At 36.5% G+C, this 14,180-nt stretch overlaps 1 protein-coding gene across 1 annotated transcript in view; it reads left to right on the top strand.

Annotated features, from left to right (window-relative positions):
* The window catches only part of SYNE1 (spectrin repeat containing nuclear envelope protein 1), a 317,817-nt gene that overhangs the window by 123,214 nt on the left and 180,423 nt on the right, over positions 1-14,180 (top strand). The window contains exons 36-44 of the mRNA XM_026844552.1: positions 2,242-2,469; positions 3,001-3,099; positions 4,734-4,921; positions 5,032-5,155; positions 6,126-6,292; positions 7,534-7,687; positions 7,978-8,606; positions 9,303-9,482; positions 11,750-11,900. Coding sequence (XP_026700353.1) covers positions 2,242-2,469; positions 3,001-3,099; positions 4,734-4,921; positions 5,032-5,155; positions 6,126-6,292; positions 7,534-7,687; positions 7,978-8,606; positions 9,303-9,482; positions 11,750-11,900 — 1,920 coding nt within the window. The remainder of the gene's footprint in view (positions 1-2,241; positions 2,470-3,000; positions 3,100-4,733; positions 4,922-5,031; positions 5,156-6,125; positions 6,293-7,533; positions 7,688-7,977; positions 8,607-9,302; positions 9,483-11,749; positions 11,901-14,180) is intronic.

The following is a 14,180-nucleotide window of genomic DNA, read 5'->3' on the forward strand; positions in this document are numbered from 1 at the left end:
TAGTGGATAGGATTCCAGTGTTTAAGACAGAAACTAAGTGCATCAAATGATATTAATATTGCATTACAGTGTGACAGCTCTTGTCTGTCTAAATGGAGCTCACTTAAGCCCCACTAGCCCATTCAAGCCTATTTCCCAGAAAGGCTGTTCCTTTGCTATAGATGCAGATAAGCAGTATTTTTTACACTGCATTGCAATTTTCTGAAAAGTCCACCATAATTCTTCCTCACATAAACATCATGACAGAAAGAAAAATGGTCAGCAGGTAACGTTTATAAATGTCTGAGTGAACAGACATAAAGCAGAGCAAATCCTCCAGATAAGGCCTAGGGTACAGCATTGTAACCCAGATGAACAAATGAGCTTTATGAACTGTGATATGTGGAATGAGTCATCTAACCTCTGATGAGTGGACATAGCTGGAGGTCTTCTTCAACAGTATTGCTTTGTGCCTGATTTTAAAGAATTTGTTATGATTTGTTGTAAGTTTCCTGATGAGTTACTTTGTGTCACAATGCTAATCAGCATACTTAGTTCATAATTTCTAGTACAACATATTAGTAAGGAATATTGCAACATGAGACAAATGAATAAAAAGTAGTGTGTTCCCTGATATCTTCGGCTGACCAGATAAAAAACCTAGGGTCAGCTGAATGTAATTATCATAGTAGTGGTAATATTCTACTTTTGGTGACATGGATTGCAAAACCCCAGCGGCTTCAGCAGAGCCAGAGTTTCACCTACACATTTCTCCAAAATTCCTGGTGGAACAAAATGACAGTTATCACAAGTAGTTACCATTGGTGGCAGACTCAGTGAGAGTTTGAAGGCCTCAATTATCCACCTTCTTTTATGTAACTCAGTGAATTTAACAGAAAAGCGTGGGAGTAAAAATGCGGTGCCTCATTTGTATCTGCTGCATTGTTAGATAATTTCAGCTTCAGGGCTCCAAATCCGGTATTTTTCCTCAGCACCATATTCTCATGCAAAAAATGATATTTTATAATCCAAATTAATTCAGAATATATTGCATAGAGACCCTATAAGTGCTTACAGCACCACATTTTTTTCTGTACTGTCACCCTACTAATTCTAGACTGAATGTTGCAGTAAGCCAGTCCTGAGCTTTATAATGGCAAGAAAGACAGCATATTTTTATCACAATTATAGCAGAAGGTGGGCACTTTCTCTGCTTTTGAGAGTACATTTTCAGGAGTTTTTGGTTGATTTCATATGCATACATATCTTAACATTTTTTTATCTGAGAATGTTATTCCCTATTTCAATTTCAAAGACTGCTCTTGGCTCCTTCGGTTCCCTCCCAGTCATTTTTTTTCACTGCTTTTGAGAACTCTATGGACATGCTGCATCAGCAGAAATTAAAAGAATTCTGTTGTGAAAAATACCTTATTTCCAAGTTCTCCGATGCTTACTGAATAAATATCCACTCAATGTGAAATACCATGTTTCTGTCTTGGAGGTTGTATCTTTCAAGTTTGTCTCTAATTTGCCATAAAAGCAAGTGCGAAATAGGAGACAGTTGCTGTCATGCAGCTGATGAAATGTAAAGCCAGTGCTACAGCTGAAAAGTACCAAAGGCCATTATCACCCTTGTTTCATGGTTTCCTATTTATGCTGTAATGTGATTTTTTTGTTTAATTCTCTGCCTGAGGACACACTCACCCTTTCATATAATTTAATTTATTATACCATAGACTTTTAAATTAGAAAATGAAAACAATCCCTATTGGTTTTCAGATCCTAACATGTTTTATTTTTTAACTGCTTGAAAACTTATTAAACACAAGTAATCAGCTGTTAGGGTTCAGCTTCTTAATGATAGTGTTTTCAGTTATGCAGGTACTTTTTTTCATCTTGTATTTATTTTGAATCTTTAAGAGAATTGTGTATTAATTTGCTATGAAGTAAGAGATGCTAAAATATGAACCATCTTGTCTGCTTATGAAAATATGCACCTCAGCCATTTCTAATTGCTCTTCATAGACACTGTTTTTTTAGGGCAGGCTGGTATTTAAACCTTTTCGAGTGCTAATTTCAAGAGGAAAAAGTGAGTTTACAGGACATATTATAGACTTTTGTAATTGGTTATTTCAAGTGGCCAGTGAACTATCCTCTTATAATGAAGAATATTAGTAGCTCAGGTAAAAGAAGGAAGAAATTATTGATCTGATAATTAAAAACCTATTATGCTGCTTTATTTACTATTACTTTACATTTTAGGTTATTAATAAAGAAATAGATGGTAAAATAACTGCAATCTCCAAACTAGAAGAGGAAGCTGAGTCTTTTTCCCAGTTTGTTACCTCTGGAGAATGTGCACATATTAAAGCCAAACTGACTCAGGTCAAAAGGTATTGGGAAGAGCTAAGAGATCATGCGCAGAGACTGGAAGGAACAATCACAGGGAATGCATCAGCACAGCAGAAATATGAAGAAAGCCTTAAACAGGTAGACAATGCCAAATCTAATGGATTGTTTGCAATTTATAGAATTACTTTTTTTTTTTTCCCAAAATTGAATATGTGTATTGTAAAAGCATGGAGTAGACTACATGAGTAGATTTGTAAGGTAATTGCAAGACCTCTATACATAAATTTGTGCTTTGAATGACTTAAAAGGCAGGTTCAAGGAAGACACTAAACCATACATACTCAAAAAATTGTGTTGTCTTTTAGAAAACCTAATTAATTCCCCTGGATATTGCACTATTAAACCACATCCATACTTCTTATAAACACTTAAACTTCAATCTCAGGTTGTCAGTAGTTCATAAAGAAAAGAATTTAACTCTTATCATTGCCCCAGTCACAAGAAGCTGAGCACAGTTAGCATCTTTTAACTTCAGAAGAAACTCAGCACTACAAAACCGTAGGATATAATATTCTCTTAGCACTAAATATTTAAAAGATGCTATTTAAAGCATCATTTATGTATTTCCTGCTGGTTTTAGACTCTCTGGTTTGCCTTTTTTTTTCATAGGTGCAGCAGGCAGTGTCTGAATTTGAAGCTAAGCTAGCTGAGCCTCCCACACCTTGCTCTTCATCCTCTGCAACATACGCAGCCCTTCAAGATTGCACGGTGAGTATGTATGTGGCTAGTGATCCCTGCCACTTTGTCCAGAGGAACAGTGCCACACTGACCTCCTCACAGAAATGCCAGTCACCTCCAGACCAGGGGCTGCCTGATGCCAACACACCCCAGCGTGGTGGCAGAAGGAGGCAATGGATGCCTGTCGGGGTGAGCAGCCCCAGGGAAGGCTTAAGCAGGCTTCCTCTGCTGTTTCTTCTCGCCATTTCAGACAGGCTTGGAGAATTTTTCTCCCAATCTAGAGAAAGAAGAGCCTAAAAGTATCAACTAATCCTTCAGGTTCTGGTCTTTAATTTTATGCATCTAAATCATTATGAAAAATAGAAGATAAGAAACATGTCCGTTAGACATTTTTCCTTGAAGATTTTAATGAAACTTGGCTCTTGGTATAAAGAAATCTGTGATATATATATAAAAAAAATCTCATTGGAAGTAGTTTTTCTTGGACAATGCAGAGACTGAACAAAGTTTCAACTAACAAAATTTCATCTGTGATGCCAGAAATCCATGAATGTTTGGCTATTTTTTTCAGTCCATTACAAAAGGAAAACAAATGTTGGATTGGTATTCAAACTACAAAAAATCCCAAACCTCAGAGAATTTGGTGTAGCATCTTTGTCTGTGTCTATAAGTTTGTGATGTGTTCTTCCCACAACAGTCTATATCTTTCTTTCTAGGAAAATATTGTAAGAACTTTTAGTCATGTGGTTCTTGCAGTAAAATACGTACCATTTATTCTGAACTTAGTGGTAACTACTTGCAAAGGCTGTATGCAAGGAACACCTGTCTTGTCTGCTTCAAAAAAACTTGATACTTGTTGAGGAAAAATATTTTGCATATCAGTAATTTATTCAGACAGCACATGTGATTATGATTGTTATTGGCTTTTAAACATTAGGAAAATGCTCAGTATTCTATTGTAAACTCTTGTCCTGTCTATAGGATCATGATGATTCAAAGCCATAATGTGAAATTATTTTTTTATTTGGTTTAAACATCAGCAGCTCATTGCTGTATAATTCACATTTCCTTCTCCGATGTCTTTCACGATCATTATCCATTACTACTTATAACTAATTATAACCATTACTAGAACTTCGCACCTGTGAGTTGAAACTTCAGTGGTCTTAAATCTATTTCATTTTGTGCTTTTCTAACTCATAGTACTAAGTTTCAATCGTTTTCATAAGTTCACAGTAGTTAACAGTAACTGTTCCTCACCTCTCACATGTCATGACATGGGCTGCAAGTCTGGCAGTCCTCACATGTTGGAGTGAGCTTTTGTATTTACTGTATATTTATAAACCAGAACAACTACTAGACAGATGTTAGGGAATTTGGAGTTCTGTCCTACAGGATCATGTGGTGTCACATGCCCTTTTGTTGCTGACTGTTTTTTCTTTAACATTGTTCTAAGGAAAGTCTTTCCCCACTACAAGCTAGTTGACTGATATGCTTGGGACATGCACCTGGGATATATCTGAGTGACATGTAAACTGTGCAGTGACTTCATGATCTGGTGGATGTAGCATTGCTTCAGACTTCAAGTAGAAGTACAGAATTTTCCCACTGTGTAGCTCTCTTGTTTATGTATTTGACTTCTGTTTCTTTTACATGTTCTTTAGGACCTTTGTCATACTCTAGAAAAGCTGAACAACACTCTGGCCTCTCTCTCAGCCTGTGCCCGAAAGGTGGCCAAGAAAGAAAAAGCTGCTCAGGAGGTTACTGCATTACAGCAGAAATACGAAAAGGTGCTAGCAAATGCTAAAGAGAAACAGACCTTATTAGAGACTCTTCTGGCTCAGTGGCAGAAGTGAGTAGACTCTCACATCTGCTATGGTGGACACAGAGACCTTCCTGTGGTCAGTGTGTGAGACCAAGGGTATGACTTGAGCTGGTAACCCTGTGTTGTGATTTTGTTAGGCAGGAGAAGGAGCTGTCCGCCTTTCTGACCTGGTTGGATGGGTGTGAAGCTACAGCCAGGCCTCCAGAGCAGTATGTTTCTGCTGACAGAGTTAAACTGGAAGGTGAACTGCAGTCACTGCAGGTACGTTTCAACTGGAAGATTGTCACCCTACATTTCCTGGTTTGTTTCTGTGTCTTTTAAAGGATAGGCTTGCTCAGTTGTAGCCCGACAAATCATTTGATTCTGGGCTTTGGAAATGTCCTGGGGAAGTATATTGCTGTTGTTATTTATCAAAGACAAGAAAATGAGAGGAATAATACTATTTTCAAACATAATATGCTGTCTCAAGAAAAATAATGCCCTAGTATATCCTATTATGTGTCAAGGAAGGACACTGGTCTTCCACCAGAGGATCTTTTTTCTATAGAAATGTTAGACAATGTTACTTTCCTTTTCTTGCATGTGAGGAAAGCTTCTCAGATGACAAAGCTCCCAAAGGTTTTGAGCTCACAATGAAAGTCTGATTTTTTTAATTTTTTTTTTAAACACAAGACTTTCATCCTGTTCAAAAGTATGCCTTTTCTTGGAATTTTTGCCACTTGTTTTTAGATTAATATGAAGCAGTTGGCCAAAAGTAGCATCTTGTACACCCTCCATGCCTCCATGAAGCCAGTGTGTGCATAATATCAGTTTTAAATATTGCTGAAGAGAAGGAAAATTATTTTTGGTTTCATTATTTTGTTTGGACCAATTTGCAACACTTCCTCACAATTCTATTGCTGCACACAAAATATGTTGCAAAACTTGGTCTTGGTTTTAGCCACTTTCATCATACAGTAGAGCTGTGTGAAAAGGTCACACTTTGTCCTAAAGGGGAAAAAAAAACCATGATAGATCCTTACTGAATTACAGTTGCATATATAGCTGTCTGAGGGGTGTTGAATACCTGCTTGTCTTAATAGACCTCAATTCCTCCAAGGATTTGACTGTGCTCATTCACTTGCCTCAAAGTGGTGTACTGGAAATCCCTAGCTGATTTTTTATTTTTGTTATTTTGCATACTGTGATGCCATATTTAATCTAAAGGCTGTACATTCCCTTGTTTTCCCAGAATTTGCGAGCAGACATTGAGTCCCATGCTTCCATCTATGCAAGCCTAATACAGTTAAATGAGTCACTGTTCCCAACAGCTTCCAAACAGCATGTGAAAACAATAACAGAAAAATTTGAAGAGCTGGATGAGAGGTGGAAAGCTTTACCAAAAACTGTTGATAAAAGGTTTGTAGTTCAGAATGTTTTTTACATGTTAAGTGAGAGTAACCAGTATCTAGATGAGGAATCCGAATCTTGGAATAGTTTTTTTACAGTATTACCCTTAGGAAAACAACAGTTTAATATTCATAGTGAACCCTGAGATACCAGGAATGGGGTGTGGGGAATCCTACAGATTAATCACACTATCTTTTTGGTATAATGTCTCACTACTTTTTTGATAGAAGATTTCTGTTTGAAGGAGTGTGGGGCAGGAAATGAAGATAATGTATTTCATTAGTTAGAATTTCCCAAGTAAGTTACTTCCAAAATCTGTTACATTTGCTCTTCATTTTTCAAGTTATATGCTGTATCTTGTGCAAAGTCACACTATTATCTTTTTAAAACCACTTTGAAGTTTTCATTTGCCATAAATATGATAAATGTTCAAGTGCTGGCTCATGTTACCATCAGGAACACTGCCTCCTTTTTGAAACTGTATGATATGACATATTTAGATTTCAGTTGTTTTGGTGATGAACATACATATTTTACTATTTGTAAAGAAGCTTATATAATAGACCCTGGTCAGTGACATCATCTTCTATGTTCTTTATCAATATGATTGTTTTACAGTATAATGATCTTCTACATAGTATTGTATGTTGAAAATTATGTAGATAAATTTCTAAGGGAAATGGGAAGGTAAATGACAAGGCCTTTTTTTAAGGTCAAATTTTAGCTAGGTTCTACTAGGTGCTGAGTACTCCTCTGGACACTTTCCTCCTTTGAACTGTGTTCCTCTGAGGAGACTTGACCATCAGTTACTTCAGTGGAAGTTGAGCTTGCAGTTACTCATCCCCTGCCTGAGTTCATGAGGCTCTCACCTTACATGCAGTGTTGCAGATGATAGAGCAAACACAATTGCTATGTCTGAAAATTGAAGTTTAGCTTCCATCAGTATCACTCTCTTTGCTGGGACGACCCCCATGAAGAAAAGCTGAATATACCTTGATTGTTTGGGGCACTTCTAACAGTTGATATGAATAAAGCAGTAGAAATGCAAAGGAGCCAAACTGGTGCTTTCAAGTGTTATGTTATTCCCCAGTTAAGAAATCAACACTGCAGTCATCACATTTATAACATAAATTAACATTTCCTTCTTTCCTTCCACCTGTCATTGATTTTAATACAGTCCAGTCAGCCGTGGTATTGATTATGATAAATTTACATCAAGTGCTTTCATATTTACCTCTGATATCCTATAGGATCAACTTTCTTCAGTCTCTTGTTGCTGAGCATGAGCAGTTTGATGAGCTCCTGCTCAGGTTTTCAGACTGGATTAAGCAGTTTCTTGCTGAACTACAAGCCACTTCAGAGATAAACACAGCTGATCAACAACTAGCTGCATCTCACAATAAGGTAAACTTTTGGATATAAATATTAAAGAGAGAAAAATGTACAGTGCATTGAGCTAAATATTTGTCTGAAACTAGCATGAAGTCATTTATGTGTTTGAAAACTGATAGGCTGTTGCAGTCACGCACAGATTTCTGTAACTTGACCAGTTTAAAGCAAAACGGTAACACTGAATTGTTCTTACTGAAAACCCCTTAGCAGTAATTTTTTTTCTCATAAGTTTAGTACCAAAATATTTTCTGAGCTTTTGACTGGAAGAAGAAACCCAGCCCTATTTTCTTTCTTTCCCATAGAATCACTCAAGGGAAGTCGAAAGTAAGAAACAGCAGTTACAAAGTCTGAAGGAACATGTAGATAAATTGTGTTCTTTCAGCTGCCCAGAGGACCAGCAGACATTGCAGGGAAAGACTGAAGATTGCTTTCAAATATTCCAGGAGGCAAGTCAAATAACTAGCCAAAGACAAGAGGCTCTGGATCACCTACGGGTATTCCTAGAGCACCATAGTGTTGCATCAGGAGTGCTCCACCAGCTGAGACAGGCAGTGGAGAAAACAGGAAATATGGATAAAGCTAAATCTGAATTACTGGAGAAGGAACTCAGTAATGTTATTCAAGATCTTAACAAGCTGGAATCTGTTGCAATCAGTTTGGATGGTTCCCTTACTAAGGCCCAGTATCATTTAAAACACAGCATTTCTGAGCAGAGGACCTCCTGCAGGGCTCTGGTGGATAATCTGTGCTTGGAACTGGAGGCAGTTCAAAACCTGCTGGGAACCAAACAGAGTGAAGCAGAAGCTCTGGGAGCCTTGCAAAGATCTTTCATGGAACGTAAAGAACAGTTACTGAAAAGTATTGAAGATATTGAAGAAAAGGCTGACAAGGAGGCCCTGAAGGAGGCAACACTACAAGCCCTTCAGCAAAGGTTAAAACAATATTAATGCTTGAGATTGGCACTTCTTCGTTTGCTTTCAGTCTCTAGACTTTTTATGGAGCATTGGAGGCATGTGTGAGTTTTCTGCCTGGGTACCCTACTTCTTGCCAGGCATATATGACATGTCTATATAGCTACTTAATAAAATTTTGTAAGTAAATAAACTGTTTGGATGGAGGGAGAACATGAGCAGAACACTCAGAAAGTCCCACTAATCTCTTATATTGAAAGAAAAATCATGAAAACCTTTGTCTAGGAAATGTATTTTGTCCAAATCAAATCCAAGCTCCAAACAGGTATTAGAAATCCCATATAACATAACTATCTTTGCTCTTACAGAATTGAAGACTGTACATGTGCTGAAGGAATTGAAAACACATTATAAAAAAGTATTTGTCTATATATTTGAGTATATTTACAAGTTACTGTGTCTGGTGAAGGTATAGGTATATCTATATAATTGTATAGCTGTATATGTATGAGGAAAATGACATTCTGAGCCCAGTTGTAGCAGAAAAAAATCCGGATAAAACTTTTGTTTTCTGAAGATATTGTATGAAATGTTAGAAAAAGGGAACTTGATGCACAGTAACTCTTAACAGCAACTGTTTCATTCTTCTTTTCTCCTTTTTTATTTTGAAAAAAAGTGTAGATAAGTAAATTTGAAACCTGCATTTTCATTTGCAGATTGAGGATCTTTACCCAGTTAGATGAAGAACTGAATTCTCACCAGCATGAACTCCAGTGGCTCAGGGACAGAGGAAAACAAATAGCCCAAAAAGATTTCACACTTGCTCCTGAGATTGACAAAGAGATAAATTGCTTAGAATCTCTGTGGGAGGATACCAAGAAAGTTATACATGAAAAGTAAGTATATCTTAGATTTAAGGTGAAAAAGGAGAGGGTTCTTTTAGTGGGGGAAAGAGTCCCAGTTACTCACATTTAATATTTTCTTGCCATATTAATGCTAGTAAAAAGCAGGGCGTGTATATTAAATACTGAGTTAAAGATAAAACACAGTATAAATCAGGATATTTGTACCCATTGTAATTCACTATTAATAAAGCTACAGATAGGTCCTCAGGACAGTACTTATACTGGATTTTTAGTTGCATTTTACTGTTTACTCTCCTGAAAGTAAGAAATTTCCATTGAGATTTCACTATCACTCCAACTAGCACATACTCCTTTTAGCATGTATTTTTCTCCTCCATTGGATATGGGTTTCTAACAACCCTGTATTCAGTGGTCCTAAATCATTCTTACATTTAAGTCTTTCTGTCTGCCTAAGGGACCAGGCTGGTAACAATCACTAGTGTATAATCAGTGATATAAGACAGTTTTGTATATCAATGAGAGCTGATAAAGAAGGGAAGTAAAGAAACTAAAGAATGTTTCATCTTACCCCTTTCTTTATCTTAGCTGCCTCTTCGTCATCTCTAAAGAAAACTTCTTCAAATGTTCTTTTTTAAATTTGCATGGTAATACTACGTGTTAAATTCAGTCAGTACTACATCGTCTTCAATGTACATAAATTTTGTCTAAGTGCAGAAGAAAAACAGTTTTAGCCTGGCTGATATTTCAATGGACATATGCAATTTGGTGATCCCCATGTAACTGCTGGGATAGTGTACTAGAACAATGATTTTTAAAAAATATTTGTGCTGAAAACTGTTTTTTTCCCCCCTTTGGTTTATATAGTGTACTGTTACTCTATTTTCTTGATTGATACCATACAGATATTTGTAAATATGCTGTTCCTTAACCAGATCTGTGTATTATTTCCCCCTTGAAAATACACACAGCTACATGAATTGCATTTTTGGTGTTTTTTCTCCAGCTGACTTCAGCCTGGTTTTCTGTTGCATTTTTCAGAGATGTATAAATCTGAAATATGTGGAAGAAAATGATAGCTTTATTTAAAAATGTCCATCGCTCCTTTTTCTTCAGCACTGCTGATAATTTATATTTCATGTTGCGTGTTGCTGCAAGCCATTTTTCTTACCTCTAGAAGTCCTTAATAATAGTAAAGCAAGTAATTTCCGCATACATGGGCCAGAAGCTAGACAGTACCAGCCTGGTAGTGAAGAAAACATAAAATAGATGTCCCTGCCTTATAGGTCTATTATTGAGGGTAAATGAGTTGTCCAGTTTTCATATACTGGGGGAGCTGTTGCCATCTTTATATCTAAAACTGAAAGATACTCAGGTACTTTTTGATTCCTTCCTAATATAAAAATAATGTTAATTTTTGTTTAAATTATCAATTTAATTTTAATTTTTGGGAACTGTTTTCTCTCTCATATAGACACAATTTTAGACCCTCCTGAATCTGATTATCTTGGAGAGGTCTTTGGAGGATTCAGAGAAGAGCCAGCTCCTAAAGCAATTACTTCTCTTTCTTGGCAATGTTATGTTTCCCAAATTCCTTTCATTGACAAACATTGTTCTACAACTAAACACATCCAAAGTATTAGTCTTCCTTCTCTCTCTTCAGTATAAACACCAGGAATGGATTGAATAGGTTTTTTTATTTCTGTCCATCGTCTGAGCAGAAATAGGATTTTCTGGTCAGGGAGTAGAAAGAAATGAGGCCTCTTCTTAGCAGTATGCTATTCTGTTCTCAGTAGAATGACAGGTAAATTAAATGTAATGTTTTAGACCCAAAATCATGCATCTGACAATTGAAGGACAAAATAGTCAGACTTACCTGGCATTGCTTTGGTCTTTTCTTCTGCTTCTTTTTACCCAAAAAAACTCCATGAGAAACAGGTTAACAAAAAATGATCTGTGAGTGCCAGCATCATTATAGTGTGGTTTCCAGTCAGTAAGATGCTAAACTTAAGAAATGAGAAGCTTGAATTCCAGTTTCAGTCTTTTCTTTTGTTCAAGTCAGTTCCTTTCATATCTGATCTAGATGAGAAGGTGATTCATAGACTGTCTCTTGAGTGAGATGTTTTGTGATGTATTGACTCACAGTGATTTGTAAAACCTAAATATTAATATTTCCTTGGCTGCCCAAAACATTTTTAGCACTGCATCTTGACTTTCCCATGGTGAATCACTACGTCACATTCTCTTTCCTTCAGAAACATGACAGAAAATGGTGCTAACACAGCCTTTTCACATTACAGAAAGGAGCAATCCTGCATTCTTATTGATCTGATGAAGGAATATCAGACCTTGAAGTCAACAGTAATGAAAGTCATAGACGGTGCTGACAGTGCTTCTGTGATCAAATCCATTTGGAAGGATCGTGAAGATGTCAGGCGAATTTTATCAAGGGTAATTACATATATTTTCATTTGAGGGGTTTAAATTATTTTGTTTTAGATATTTTTTTCTGTTTGAAATGTGCCCTTCAGATGCGTTTAAAGTTTCTTGAATTTACTATCAAATCTCGTCACACTGACATTCAGAGTTCAAATTGTACTGATTCTGATGAGGAAAGAATATAGTACTTTCAGCATTTTGGTGAGATTGATGAATGTGTATTTGATTGTTGCTATTTATAATTGTAACACCTAGAAATGCAAAATGTTAATTATTATGGAAAGCAAAAGTTATCTGCTCTTTATATAAAATAGCTTGAGAATATATTGTTAACATAGTATGACAGGATATTTCCAGTCAACATATTTCAAAGTTTTATTCATATGGGGTAGCTTTTTTGATAGATACAAGTCAACAAAATAATAGAAACAAAAGAAAAAGTAAATATCTGTCTCTTTCCAGTGTTCTATTCATTTCACTGGATCATATTTCTCACATTTTAAATTCTGCTATCCATCAGCCTGTCAGGAAAAACCATTCTGAGTTAAATTCTTTCCATTCATTCAGAGGGTAATTTTCATTTGGAAGCTTTTAGAGCTCTTCATTAAAAATTTTTCAGTCAGATCTGTATAAACCTTATCTAAACTTTGTGTATTTATGGCTCTTTTAAATGGACATTTTAACTAGAACTAAAAGCCAAACAGATCTCACCAGTCTAACAAAGAAATGCAGGTAATTTCCATATGATTTCTCTTAATGATGTGAGCCTTGGGCTGTGGAGAATTTCCTGCTACAACAGTGGCCACATCTAGGCCTGAAGGAGTTGGAATGCAATAAATATTTTGCATACCTCCTACTATAATAAAGTACTTATGGCCACATGGCCATACTGTAGCCAGATGAGTAGCTTGTCCCTAATGCTGATCTGTAATACTTGTTAAAGACAAAAGTATGAGATGCTTACTTTTATCCTTTCTCAGTTGTCACCTCTTTAGTGAGTGTTTTAAAGATTTCCCTACACCTGGAATTGCAAACTTAGTAGCCCTGAGGATTTTGCCTAATTTCTCTCTGAACGCATCTGTACTTTTGTTTTCCAGAGTATCTAGGAGTGATGGGTTGGTTTTACGATTCTAACTTTTGTTTGCAGCACCTCCGTTTACCCTGATGTAATTCCAGAACTGATTTTAGATATGTTTTAGTCAATAATTGTTTTGCTGATTAAGGATATCAATTAAACTCGGACACTAGAGTGAAAAGAGCAGGCATATTTTACTGGGGATAACCAAATAATGTAACAGAGTAATGCAGAAAACATACAATAAGAAAAGACAGAATAGTGCTCCTAAACAAATAGGAAAATACAGGGTAATGCATCAAATCATTACTTCATGAGAGGGAGAACAGTGATTAAGAAAAGATCCATCACCACTTGCATACGTTACCATCACCCAGACCCGCAGTGGCTGGGCAGCCCCGGTTACAGCGAGGGTTTGCAGAGCCTGTCCCGGCAAGGGGGAAATCCTACGCGGTGCGACCACCCGTAGGTGAGGCTTCCAAGTTGCTGCAAGTGAGTCCAGCCTTATATACCCAAAAATCAGCAAGCCAGAATAACTGGCACCTTTGTTTTGAGCGGAAACATCCGGTTTCACTCTCTGATTAGATTCCTCCAGACCCTGGCCAGGGCTCAAGGTGAAAGCTAAGAGAGTTTCCCTGATTATCTAATTTATTTATGAGCAAGGTCACACATCTGGTCACAAGGCCAGACAGCTGGCTCCATGGCTTTCTTAACTTGCCCCTACACAAAGAAGGATAAATATATATTCAGATAGACATGTTTTATGATACCTAAGCTACATCTTTCATTAACGAGCATACGTATTTCACTAATGATTACATACTAAGTTAGCAGCTTTGGCTCAGGGCCTGTTGTTCAGGCTTCAGTACTTCAGTACTTCAACACTTTAACACTTTTTACATCAGCATAGGTGGTTTGTTATAACCTAGCACAATAGCTACTAGCACAATGGTTATCAGTTATAAAATATAGAGGATTCATCTATAGGTCAACTCTGGTTTGGGCCTGTTGTCCAAGCCTTAGCACTTCAATAATGGATTCTTATTATTCAATTTTAGACATGTAGATTCTGAAGAATAAAAAGAATAATATAAAAAATATTTGCTTTAAATCCTGAAGCTAGCTTGTTAACAAGTGGGGAAAATTCAGAATTCATTATTCCCATTTGTGTACTTTATTTATAAGAACAAAATATTATTTGATTATGCTTATGAGAA

This window comes from Athene cunicularia (assembly GCF_003259725.1).
Source record: "Athene cunicularia isolate RWA chromosome 3 unlocalized genomic scaffold, athCun1 chr3_part1, whole genome shotgun sequence".
Classification (NCBI taxonomy): domain Eukaryota; kingdom Metazoa; phylum Chordata; class Aves; order Strigiformes; family Strigidae; genus Athene; species Athene cunicularia.